At 16.1% G+C, this 14,229-nt stretch overlaps 2 protein-coding genes across 2 annotated transcripts, besides 15 other annotated features; both read right to left on the reverse strand. All coding sequences in view use genetic code 6, as the record gives it.

The window, feature by feature from the left end:
• Nucleotides 1–343: 343 nt before the first annotated feature.
• Nucleotides 344–377: a microsatellite.
• An 89-nt stretch (nt 378–466) lies between these two features.
• IMG5_203550 (immobilization antigen isoform, putative) lies at nt 467–1,981 on the reverse strand (the record flags this gene model as incomplete). The annotated part of the gene is made up of 1 exon (XM_004023824.1): nt 467–1,981. One exon carries the CDS (start codon nt 1,979–1,981, stop codon nt 467–469), a length of 1,515 nt encoding a protein of 504 aa, XP_004023873.1.
• Nucleotides 1,066–1,858: a microsatellite.
• Nucleotides 1,982–2,775: 794 nt separating the features above from the next.
• Nucleotides 2,776–2,819: a microsatellite.
• A 244-nt stretch (nt 2,820–3,063) lies between these two features.
• Nucleotides 3,064–3,160: a microsatellite.
• Nucleotides 3,161–3,337: 177 nt separating this feature from the next.
• Nucleotides 3,338–3,381: a microsatellite.
• Nucleotides 3,343–3,391: a microsatellite.
• A 1,870-nt stretch (nt 3,392–5,261) lies between these two features.
• Nucleotides 5,262–5,315: a microsatellite.
• A 931-nt stretch (nt 5,316–6,246) lies between these two features.
• Nucleotides 6,247–6,362: a microsatellite.
• Nucleotides 6,258–6,329: a microsatellite.
• A 452-nt stretch (nt 6,363–6,814) lies between the features above and the next one.
• Nucleotides 6,815–6,845: a microsatellite.
• Nucleotides 6,846–9,303: 2,458 nt separating this feature from the next.
• IMG5_203560 (immobilization antigen isoform, putative) lies at nt 9,304–10,089 on the reverse strand (the record flags this gene model as incomplete). Its single annotated transcript, XM_004023825.1, has 1 exon — nt 9,304–10,089. One exon carries the CDS (start codon nt 10,087–10,089, stop codon nt 9,304–9,306), a length of 786 nt encoding a protein of 261 aa, XP_004023874.1.
• A 1,194-nt stretch (nt 10,090–11,283) lies between these two features.
• Nucleotides 11,284–11,351: a microsatellite.
• A 1,547-nt stretch (nt 11,352–12,898) lies between these two features.
• Nucleotides 12,899–12,951: a microsatellite.
• A 1,101-nt stretch (nt 12,952–14,052) lies between these two features.
• Nucleotides 14,053–14,114: a microsatellite.
• Nucleotides 14,075–14,157: a microsatellite.
• Nucleotides 14,155–14,229: a microsatellite.

Genomic DNA, 14,229 nt, shown 5'->3' on the forward strand with positions numbered 1-14,229 from the left:
ATTTTGCAAAAGTAAATAGTATTTATTATAATTTATTATTGTGAATATTAAAATTGAATTTATTATAAAATTCTTTTTGTTAATTAATTGTTTAAAATTATTGTTTAATGTTTCAGTTAGACTTTATAAATATTTAGTATTTAAACATTGATTAAATAAATATTCAATAAGAAATACATTAAAATATAAATAAATATTAAATTTCTACTTTACTTTTCTTTAAAACATGTTTTTTATCATTTATTTATTTTAATAAAACTATAAATAATCATAAAATGCTACTTTTATTCAGAATTTGTAAATTAATTCTTATAATATTATAAAAAAAACATTCTAAAAAGATTTTATTAAATTATTATATAAAATTATTTATAAAAAAAATATTTTGATAAATTTTAAAATATTTCTTTTTAAATTTATAAAACATAAAAAAAACAAAAATAAATAATAATTATTATTTTATTAATCACAACAAATAGAAAGAAACAAATAATAAGGAAATTGATAAAAATTTAGCAAAAGTGGTCGCGGCGCATTATATTTTTTGAGTAGCCTCAGCAAATACTTTAGCAGTAGCCCCAGAAGTTAATTTTTTAGTACATTCAGTACATGTATCAGTACCGGCTACAAAACCAGTTGTTTTTGATGCGAAAAAGTTAACAGCACATTTAGTACATTAATTTGCTTAAGTTGTATAATTAGTTGTTGTTCCATCATCAAGTACTGTACCAGTAGGGCATGCGGAGTTACATTATGTTGATAAACTAGCACTACCACCTGGAGCAGTTGCAGGATTAGCTTTACTTACTGGACATTATATGCATTAACTAGTACCTGCATTGAAAGCACCATTAAAGTAAAAATTAGCAGCACAATTAACACAATCAGTTATTGCTGCTGTCCAAAATGTATCTCCATTAGCATTTGAAGTGCCAGTAGGACATAAAACGTTGCATTATGTTTTTATTTTAGCGGCATTACCTTAAGCGGCTGCTGCATCTGCACCTTTATTTGCACCTACTGGACAAGCTGTGCATTGATTAGTACCTGCTACAAAATTAGCATCACCATTATAGTAAAAGTTAGCTCTGCAATGAGTACATTATGTCACAGATAATGCAAAATTAAGTGTTTATCCATCAGCAACTGCAGTACCAGCAGGGCATGCAACGCTACATTATGTGGCTAAATTAGCAGCAGCACCTTGTGTACCTACAGAACCTTCCCTATTTACTTAGCAAGCTACGCATTAACCAGTAGCGTTAGCAGCACCTGGTGTGAAAGCCTATGCACCAACAGCATCACCTGCAGGATTACCACCATTATAGTAAAAGTTAGCTCTGCAATGAGTACATTATGTCACAGATAATGCAAAATTAAGTGTTTATCCATCAGCAACTGCAGTACCAGCAGGGCATGCAACGCTACATTATGTGGCTAAATTAGCAGCAGCACCTTGTGTACCTACAGAACCTTCCCTATTTACTTAGCAAGCTACGCATTAACCAGTAGCATTAGCAGCACCTGGTGTGAAAGCCTATGCACCAACAGCATCACCTGCAGGATTACCACCATTATAGTAAAAGTTAGCTCTGCAATGAGTACATTATGCCACAGATAATGCAAAATTAAGTGTTTATCCATCAGCAACTGCAGTACCAGCAGGGCATGCAACGCTACATTATGTGGCTAAATTAGCAGCAGCACCTTGTGTACCTGCAGAACCTTCCCTATTTACTTAGCAAGCTACGCATTAACCAGTAGCGTTAGCAGCACCTGGTGTGAAAGCCTATGCACCAACAGCATCACCTGCAGGATTACCACCATTATAGTAAAAGTTAGCTCTGCAATGAGTACAATTTGCTAGATCACCATCTTCAAATAATCCTGCCTGTGTCTAAGTACCAGCAGGACAATTAAGAGCTCTCAATTCATTGATAAATAAGGAAATAATCAAAATTATTAAAATATTATATTTCATTTTTTATTTTTTTTATTTTTTTAATAATATTTTTAATTTTTAAATTAGTTATGTCTTTTATAAATATAAAAATGTAATAGACAATTTTTTTTTTCAAAAATAACTCAAAATTGAGGTTTGAAAAACTTCTTTTTAAATATAAAAAGGGATTATTTTTTTCAAAATATTAATTATTATAAATAAAATTTTAATTTTTGAAAATAAACTAAAAAAAAGGTTTAAAATATATTTATTTTTTTACTTGTTCTTTATTTTCTTTTAAATTTAAATAATATATTTTTTTTTATTAAAATAATTAAAGTGAAAAATAATTTATATTTTTAAAATTAAAATAAAAAAAATCAAGAATTATTATAAATAAAAATTTAAATAATATTTTTAATATACAATAATTTATTTGCTTATAAAATTAATTATAAATAAAAACTTAATTATTATTTAAATTTCTAATCATATTTTTTAATTATGATTTTATAATTTTAAAGATTTATAAATTATATATATATTTACCAAGATAAAATATTTAAATATGATTAATATAATTAATTTGAAAAAAAAAATATTTATATCATTTACTTCTTCCACAATATTTAATTTTTTTGTTTTTGTAGTATATTTTAATTATAATCCTTATTTTTCTTTATTAAATTTGTAAAATTAAAACTATATTTTATATGAAATTAATTCATTATTTGCAAAGAAAGATTTATAAAAATATTTTCATTATATTTTTTTAAGAAGAATTCTAATGATTTATAATTTTTAATAATTTAATATCATAAATTTTTAAATATATTAGAAAATATTTTGAACAATTAGCATAATAATTTTCGAACAAAAAAAAAATTAAGAATGTAAAAACAAAAAAAATTAAATTATTAGGAAAAATTTTATTTGAAATAAAATAAGATAATTTAATTGTTTATGCTAATAAAAAAACTATGATTTTTCTTAATGAATATGAAAAAAAATAATTGTTGTTTTTTTTGTTTTAAAAAAAAAATGAAAAATAAAAATAATATTAAATATAATAAAAAAAATAGTGGGGGTAATATAAAAAATATGAAAATATTTTATTATACATATATAAATAAATTAAATTCTTTTATAAAAAAAATTTAAAATATTTATGTATAAATAATTATATATATTTATATATAAATAATGTATTAAATTTTACTATTAATAATGTGAATTCTTATCATAATTAATAATTTATTTATTTCTAATATTAAAATAAATATATAAATATAAAATTATTTGTATTTTAAAAAATAAAAAAAAATTATATTTCAAAATAAAATAATAATAATTTAAATAATTATATGTGATTAAGTTACTAAATATACAATAAAAAAATAATTATTTATCAATAAATAATTATATTATTTAATAAATAAAACATTATATAATAGTAAAATAATATTTTAATTATAATATTGTTTTTTATTAATAAAGTTAAATATATTTAGTTTTACAATATATTCTTAAGCAAATCTTAATTTAGTATTTTTTTGTAATTAATGCAAAATATAAACATAAAAGTGAATATTATAATATATATAATATGAATAACTAATATTTTTAATTTTCCGATATAATGTTTATAAATATATTTTATTTTTTATTTAAGACTTTAATATTTTAATTGCAATATTAAGTCCTTAAAAAACATTTAAATATATGAATGACTTTTAAAATTAGAAATAAAATTAAAAATCTCAAAAAAAAAAATATAATGCGTATAAAACTAATATTAACTATTCAAAAAAAATAAAAAAAAATTATAAAATAAAAAATCAGATATAATAATAATAATAATAATTTTTTTTTTTAACAAAAAATTTAAATAAAAATACTCATATTTATATAATTTTCTCATTAAAATCTATTTTTATCTAAAATTCTAGAATTATAATCATTATTACCCCAATTATTGTCATATTATTTTATCCTTCAGTAGTTAAAAATAATCCATTTTTAATAATTATCGATTTAAAACAAGGCATAAATTTATTAATTTAATCCAAACGCTACACAACTCTGAACTCAAGCACGTATAGTTTTATATTTTTTATTTAAAATACATAAGCACTAATAGTTTTATTAATAGTACAATATTATTTAAATTATCTATTGTATTTTTCAATGCATATATAAGATATATTATTTCATAATTTTACATAGTATTAAACAATTTCTCATAAAAATTATTTTAGTTTATTCCCTTGATAAATTATTCATGAAACTTCCACTAATTTTTGATTATATATAGTTTTTTTTTTAAGTTATCTTTCAGATACAAGTACTAATGCATTTTTATATCAAGTAATTATATAAAATAATAATAAAAAAAGAAAAATTTTCAAAATTAAAATATTTTTACAATAAAAGAATTAATCTATTTTTTTTATTTTTAGTAATAATATATAAATTAATTTAATTTTATTATCAAACATATTATAATATTCTTGCCTTTTTTTATATTATAATATTTATTAAATTTTTAAGTCTAAGTATTTAAAAAAATATTCATAAAAATTAAAGAAAACATTAACATATTAAAAAAAACGATATTATAAAATTATATATTAGATTTATAAAGGCCTTTTTCTTGGATTATAAACTATGATTATTGTCATTCATATAAATTTTTGGATTATTTACTTCACGTGGTAATTTTTCTCTTGATCCTTGCTGGTCACATCAGTAAATTATGGATATTCAATCAACTCAAATACTTTCAAAATATAAACAGCGTCTCAATCCATAATATTCTTTTCGCTGCTTTTATTAGTAGGCTTATCTAAAAGAATCGATACATCTAAAGCCAAATATACTGCAAAAATCTTATATAACTTTATATAATAAGCGCTTTTTTTGGTTCTCGCTTTGACTGTTATAAATAATAGAAATTGTGCAAATTCTCATGGACTAGAAATTTATTATTATATTAAGTATGTTATCGTTGTATTAATGCTTATTAGATTGCCATATTAAACATAAATTGCCAAAATAATTAAAAGAATTTATAAATAATTCCAGTTAATTTAATAGTTTATATTTTTATTAATTGGTTTCAAAAAAATTAATTTAATAAATTATATTTATATATTATTAAAACAAATTGTAAGACTTAAAAATCTTTATTTTTTGGTTAATTATGAAATAAAATATAGTTATTATTAACAATTTTTTTTTAATATATTAATAATATTAAACTTGATTTAGCATTATATTTTTTTTTAATTAACTGTTTATTATTGAATTTTTATAAAAAAATTTAAAATAATAAATCTAATTAATTAAAAATTAAAATCATTTAATTTTAAAAATATTATTATTAAACTAAAATTAATAGTCTTATTAAATAAAATAAAAATAAAAATACATATTATTTTTAAATTATAAATAATATGTTATATTTACTTTTTTATTATGTAAATATTTATTTTTAAAGAATAAAAATAAAATAAAATAAATGTTTATTAAAATGATAAATATTAAAAAAATGTTATAAAACTATATAGTAATAAAATATAAAATAGCTATAATTAATATCTCCAAATGTCATATATATATAAATTAAAAATAAAAATAAGTATTTAAATATTGAATATCCATTTTGTTAGATAAAATATAAAATATAATAAAAAAAAGTTTATAAAAATATATTATTTAAGAATTAAACTTAATAATGTCATACTATTTTTTTTATATTTAAAAATTTATTTTTCTAAACAAAAAAATAATTATAAAACTTGTAGATTATAAAATTTTTAATTTAAAGTAAAATATTAATTAATGATGATTAAAATATAAATATTAAAAAAAAAATTACATAAATTAAACAAATTTACATAAAATAAAAATCAATGATATTTAAATGTATATTAAAAATTAAAATATAAAAAATTCATGAATATAGTTATGTTATTTATATAAAATAAAAGAAAAAAATATTTAAATAATATTATATAAATTTTTTAAACTATTTTAAAAAAATATTGATTTTATTATAATTTTTAAAAAAATAACTTAACGAAAAATTTATACAATAAAAATATAAATATATAATATAAGTTTAAAAGTTATTTTATTCAAAAATAATAGTTTTATATAAAAATAAAATAAAATTAATATAAATAAAGAAAATTTATATAAAAATGATTTAATTATATGAATCTAAAAAATATAAAAATTTACTAAATAAAATAATTATTTTGTATTAATATTAATATTAATTTTTATTTATATAATACATATATAATACTTTTATTTTATTATTTATAAATAATTTTTTTATATATATTTTATAATATTTAATTAATTTTTTTATTTACTATTTAATTTTTTTTATTTATAAAATATTTATTTTATTTTATATTTTTACATTTTTGTAATCTTATTTTTATTTTTTATCTAATATATTCTATAATGATTAAATTTTTAAAATTATCAACTTATATAATATTTTTTTTTTTCTGTAATTATTTAATTAAATCTGATTATAATATATTAAAAAATATAATTTTATGATTAATTTTTATAAAAAATATTTATCTTTAATATATTTCAGCATAATAATTTTTAATACCAAGAAATTATAAATTCATAAAGTAAATAAATTTTATTACATTATTTTTTAATAAAAATTATTATAGTTGACAAAGAATTTGTTTTTATTAAATAAAAATTTAATAATTATTATATTAATATTTAGAACTTAAATTTTGAATTTTACATAAAGATAGAATATTATCATCCTATTAGAATTTTTAGTATCATTCAGAGACATGATTTTTATTATTTTCTTCGAAATAAATTAAAAACTTTTATTTTATTTTATTTTATTTAATTTTATATATTTCATTATAATAATTGTCGTTAATTTATATATATAATTTGTTTGGTTAACAGAAATCTTAATAAAACTGAGCTTTTTTTAGATATTTAAAAAAAAATTAATTATTTTAATAAGTATTTATAAAATACATAATTTTTATTAAATTATTTAAGATAAATAATAAAAATATTTATTTGAATATTATTAATAATATCAACTAAAATTTTTATTATTTGTTATTTATATATATATTAATATATAAATTATAATATCTATTATATTATTTTATTCAAAAACATTCTTTGCTTAAGAACTTATTCCTGCACATTTTTATTATTTATTTACTTATTAAAATAAAGAACCTTTAATTCAAATTTAAACTTAAAATTAAAGATATTTACGATGTATTTGTAAAAATCTTATAGTAATGTTTCTAATAAACTAATAAATAAAATAAATTGATTTAGAGTTATTAAATTAATAGATGAACCTAAATTCACATGAAATTATCTAAAAAAAATTATAAACACAGTTTAAGTTTTTTTACTTTTCAAACTAATAATATTTTTATTTTTTATAGAATGTTTATAATTTAAACTCATTAAATAAAAAAGTTCATTAATTATGCTTATAAAATTAAAAGTTTAAAATTTCAAATAAAAAAGTATCAAGTTTTTTAAGTTACAAATCAAAAATAAATAATTTCCAAATATAATACATTTATTTTTTCATTATCTATCATAGAAAATAATCTAATTTAATTATTTTTAAATAAAAAGCAATAGTTGTAAAGTATTCATCTTAACCGCCTTTGAGAATAAAATAAATCTTCATAATTCCCAATTCTCAAAGAAAAAAATTATGAATTATAAATTTATTCTTATTATATTTAATCATTTATTAATTCTTTCGAATTCTCCAAATACATAAACACAATCTCTTTAACATTCTCTTGCTTTTGTCTAAATATTGCTTGTAAAATCATAAATTTAACAATTTACAGACTTATTGCATTATAATATCCCTATATATTACTAATATTTTAATATCATCTAATTTTTGAACACTATGTTAAATTGTATTATAAAGTAGTATGTATTATGCTTATTAAAAACTATTTAAAAAATTACTTACTTTAACTTAAAAAATAAATATAAGTTGAAACTAATAATAATTACTTTTTTATATCATCAAAGTTGATGTTTTCAGATTAAACATAAGCTTAGTAGCATTTATTTTTTTAATTAATATTTTTTTTTACAAATATAACCTATTCTTCTATTTTTTCTATTTAATTTACTATTTCCTCATTTTTAACAAATAATAATGTATCTTTAAGTTGCAATTCTTGTAAAATTATATATCAAACTCTTTTTGAGTTACAGATAAATCGAAATTATATTTGTATTCGTGTATAAATATATTGTTTTGAAATTTATATATTACTTGTTAGAAAGAGTCTTCTAATTTTTTAATTTAAACAATTTTAATTGATTATTATAGTAAAATTGTTTAATTATGTTCCATTTACTTCTTCAAATATATTTAACTTTTAATTTACTTGGCCTAACATTTCCCTTATCAAATATATTAAATATTATTATTTTGTTAGCTTAAACCCTTAAGGAGAAGTAATAAATTGAATACACATATATAATTGATATTATTCATAAAAAAATAAGTAAAACTTAAATGCTAATCATATATATGAATTTTTTTTCAAAGGTTAGACTATTTTATTCTTATATCTAGGGGGCTATATAGTGTTTGATGAATTTTAATAATAAGTAAATTCGTTTCAAATTTTCTCATACTATTATAGCATTGTATATAATTATTTAAATAAAGTATATATATATCTTCAACTCTATTAACAAAATATATGACAATAAAGGAGGTTTTTTGGAATTTCAACTTTCACATCATTAAGCTGTGTATGAATAAGGCAGTTCATTTTTTAAAGTTCTTAATTTATTTTATATTCTATTTTAAAATTTTATAAAATAAAAAATAAATTATTTTGAAATTTAACAATTAATATTTTAAAATTATATTTATTATAAAAATTTTTTTAATCATGAATATTTTTAAATTATTATTTATGTTTGTTTATATTAAACTTAATAAATATTTAGCTTTTATACATTAATTAATATTGAAAATAAAAATTACTAAAATATAAATTTAAATAAAAATAAGTTTCTTCTTTACTATTGTTTAAAAGATATTTTTTTAATTATAAAATATTAATTAATTAGACCAAAATACTTATAATAATCATATGTTTTTTATGTATTTATTTTAATAAGATTATTAATAATAAAATGCTACTTTTATTCATTATTTTTGAAATTAATTTTTTAAAATATTATAAAGAAAAATATTATTTTTATAAAAAAAATATTTTCATAAATTTTGAACATTAATTTATAAAACATAAACATAAAAATAGCAAGAATTATTTAATTCATATCCATCACAACAAATAGAAAGAAATAAATAATAAGGAAATTGATAAAAATTAAGCGACGCCACATTATACTTTTCGAGTAGCTTCAGTAATTATTCTAGCTTAAGCACCAGAAGGTAATTTATAAGAACATTCAGCACATGTTTTAGCTTCTACGATCTAATTATTTTCTACTGATTAGAAATAGTTAGGAAGACATTTAGTACATTCAGCTGGTGACTTTACATAATTTTGTATTACTCCATCATCAAGTACTGTACCAGGAGGGCATGAGATGTCACATTATTTGGCTATAGTAGCCTCAGAGCCTAAAGTGGCTACACTATCTATTTTATTTTGTGGACACTATGTGCATATACCATTAACAGCATTTCCTGCAGCCAAAGGTGACGCTCCAGCATAGTAAAAGTTAAGTTTACACTTAGTACACTCTGGAAGATTATTTTCAGCAGCTACTTAATCTGATCCAGCATCAGTCTGAGAACCAGCAGGACATTTTACAGCTCTTAATTGATTGATAAATAATAAACTAATAAAAATTATTAAATATTTCATTTTTTAATCTCTCTTTTTTTTAAATATAAGATAATTTATAAATGAAAAAAATTTATGAATAAATAAATATATTTTTCTTTTTAAATAAAAAACAAATTAATTTTTGAAATTAAAATTTATTTTGATATTTGCTATTTTATTGCTTTTTATTTTTAATAATATGTAATAAATATGATACAATAAATTATTTTTTATTTAAATATATATATTTTTAATAATAATAATCAATATACTCATTATAACATTAAAAAGTTAATAATTGCTTATTTTAAAAAAATATCTATATATTCATATTTTTCAAATATTAATTATTATAAATAAAATGTTATCTTGTAAAAATAAATTAAAAGGAGGTTTAAAATTAATTATTTTATTTTTATACATGTTATTTTTTTGCTTTTAATTTTTATTAATATACATTTTTAAAAAATAATAATTTAAAATTAATTAACCTGTAAATAGTTTAATATAAGAACAAATACTTTTGGATCATATTTTTTTTAATTTATAATAAACAAAATATAAAAATAATACTAATTAAAAATTAAATAAATTTTTTGAATATACCAAAGATATATTTGATTATAAAAATCTAATATAAAAATAACTTAATTATTATTTAAATTATATCTTTTTAATTTTAATCAAAAAAATTGAATATAGAGAGTAAGTGTTTTTTATTTTGTATTTGAAAATACTTTTAATTTAAAATTTTTACGTATTTATTTTATTTTATTTTTTTTAAATATATTATTAACTATAATATTTGCAAATACATATATTTATTATTATAGTAATATTAATTTATTTCTATTTTATATTACTTAATTAAATATACTTATTTCATTTTTTAAATTAGAACTTCTTTTTTTTTAATTTCATATGAAATAATCCTAAAATTCAATTCAGTATTTATTTTTTAGAAGTATATCAATAATTTATAGTAGTTAATATTAAATATTAAAAAAGATTTGAAAAAAATAACAAAAAATTGAATAAAAGTGTATATTTTTAATTTATCCATAATATAAAAATAAATATTATTTATTAAAAAATATATTAATAACTTAATAATTTTTAATAGAAAAATATATTTATTTTGAATATGAATTTAAATAAAAATTTTACAGTTAATATAATTATTAGAAATTTTTTTATTTTATAAATAATAATAAATTAGATTAATTTGTTTCTAATGATAAATAAACTTTATGATTTCTAATGATAATATAAAATAAATATTATTTAAGTTTAAAATTAATTTATAGCTTTTATATTAAATATTATTTTTAATCAAGTATTTTTTTAATGAAATAAAAATAATTAAAGAAAAATAAATAAATATTAAAATATAAAAAAATAATGTGGTTATGGTTATATAAAATTAATAAAAATTATATGATTATACTTAAAAAAAATTATTTTATAAATAAAATTAAATATTATTTACATTTAAAAAATAATAAAAATTTATTAACAAATAAAAAATATAAAAATTAATATTATTGCCTTAAATAAATAAAAAATTAAAAAAGAATATTAAAAATAATTAAATTATTATATTTTTTTTTAATATTTATAAAATATAATATAAATAAATTCTTTAGGAATGTCTATTTTAATTTTCTATAATACATCAAAAACATATATAAATATACATATTAATAATTATTAAAAATATAAAATTATTATTTTTTACTTAACTTAATCATTAATATGGAGTTTAAGTATATATTTTTTTAAAGAATATATTCTAATTATTATTATTATATATAAAATATAGTTAAATTTTAAATTGAAAAAATAATCAATTTTTAATATAATCTATGGAGAATATATAAATATATTTTATTTTTAATATAAAACACTACATATAAAATTAATATAATTTTCATAATGATATTCGATATTTTTTAATAAATTATTTCTCAAATAGCATATTATAATGTCCTTAACTATAATATATAGATATAAGATTTATTTTATACTAATTTTCAATATAAGCTTAATATTTATCAACTCTATTTATTACTCCTTTTTTATTATTTATATCATTATAAATACTTTATATTAATATATTGGCTTTAAAAGCTTAACATGTAGCTTCTAAAATATAGGATTCAGCCTCAGTTTAATAATTTTTAGTTAGCTATAAGTAAAAGTCTTAAAGGTCTTTAGGAAAAAACTCTAAATATTTTGATTATACAAACAAAGTTTCTTTAAAACCTTTAATAATTGTTTGTCTTGTAAATATAACTGCAGAAATATCTAGAAGATAAGACTTATTAAATTACTAAAGAATATATTTACAAATTTAATCAAACTTAAATTTTCCATAAGCTATTTTTTTTTAAAGAAAATCATAGCAATTATAAACGAATATTTTTTTATAAATTTCAATAGGAAAATCATAATCTTTTATACCGATAATTTCCTCATAATTAACTTACTCGATTTCATTTATAAACTACAAAATCTTTTCAGAATTATTTAATACAAATATTTATACTAAAAATTAAATAATAAAAGACCTATAATAACAATTTCCTTCTCCTCTTGCAATAGATATATGCGAATAATTTTATTCTAATTTACTGAATTCGATTCAATATCCTTAATTTTTATATTCACTTAATGCATAATTCATAACTTAATAGGTTGATTCAATGCTTTTTCTTGGAGGATCACTATTGTTTTATAAATATTCTTAAAAAATATAATTAAAAGTATTTTAAAGATGTTGATTTGTCACTGAAGTATATTAATATTATTCATATTGATTTGATTATATTTCTAAGTTTTTTATATTTTAACTTTAAAAGTAATATTATATTAATTTGCTTACATTATTTTTATTATTGATAAATATTTAGAGCTAAATTAATGTTATTATTTTATTAAATTAATTAATTTATACTTTAAATCTCTTAAAATTATTAATTTAATAGGTAATAGTTTAAATTTTTTTTTTTTTATATATTTTTTATTTTGTTTTGAAACAAAGATATTAATTCGCATATTTATTTACATATTGAACTCTTTAAAAATATATATATATATATATATATATATATATATATATATATATATATATATATAAAGAAAATTGTTTTAAATACTTAATCCTGAGAATTTTTCTATTCAAGTGTATATAATCCTATAAAAAAATTAAAATTTTAAAAAGTATTAGATAAATATAATTTACTGATTTTTAATTTCACATTATTATTTTATTCATTAACAAAAATAAATAAAGAATCTATATCTATTTAAGAACATTAAAACATATTTTAATCTAAATATTATAGAGTTTCCATAATTTAAATTAAAAAGTTATAAAAAACTTTATTTAACTCCTATGCTCTGATTTAAATTAAATATTCTATAAACTAAATTAAAGTAGCTTTTTTTTAAAAAAAAATAAATAAATATGTAATAATTTATAAATTTATAGTATATAATACAATCATATGTTTCTGTAATAGTTGTTTTGAAAAATATATTAGAATTATTTTTACTATAATTATTAATATTCGGTGAATTTTATTTAATTTAAAAATAAAAAATTGAATAAACTTTTATAATATTTTAATTTTTATAAAAAATGTCTCTTTAATTATTAGTATCTATTTAATATCGACTTTACTCCTAATATTCATTAATATTAATTAATTTAATCTCAATAACTAATTTTTTAACTTTATTTTCACTTTTTTAAATAGCATATAGATTTAATTAGTTTTATTTTTGTTATTAAAATGTATAGCTAGAAATTTAATAAAATTGATTGCTAATTTTTGATAAAATGTCGTATATATACTAGTTGAATAATTCATTGTCTTTTATAAAGAATTATATTATACTGATCTTTGAAAGTAAATTTTATTAATCTGACATATTATATTTTATTATTTTTATTTAAATATATGAAATATATATTTAATTTATCTATATAATCAATTATATATTAATATTTTTTTTTATATAAGAAAAAAAGAATTTTTATTACTTAATTTGTGAAAAAATATGTGTAAAAAAAATTTTAATATGATAAAAAAAAAAATTTTTATAAACATATATTAATTATAATTAAAATATTTATTTTTTGTATAAGAAATATTAAATAAATATATATATATATATAAAATATAAATTTTTATATTTAAAAAACAATAGTTACATAAATAAATTCGGATAATATAAATACATAAATATATTTGGATGGGGTATTTAAATATATATATATATTTGGATTGGGTATTGGGGTTTTTAAATACATAAATAAGTTTGGAATGGTTATTGGGGGTTGGGGTTGGGGTTGGGGTTGGGGTTGGGGTTGGGGTTGGGGTTGGGGTTGGGGTTGGGGTTGGGGGTGGG

This window comes from Ichthyophthirius multifiliis, assembly GCF_000220395.1.
Source record: "Ichthyophthirius multifiliis unplaced genomic scaffold scaff_1120509251433, whole genome shotgun sequence".
NCBI classification, from domain to species: domain Eukaryota; phylum Ciliophora; class Oligohymenophorea; order Hymenostomatida; genus Ichthyophthirius; species Ichthyophthirius multifiliis.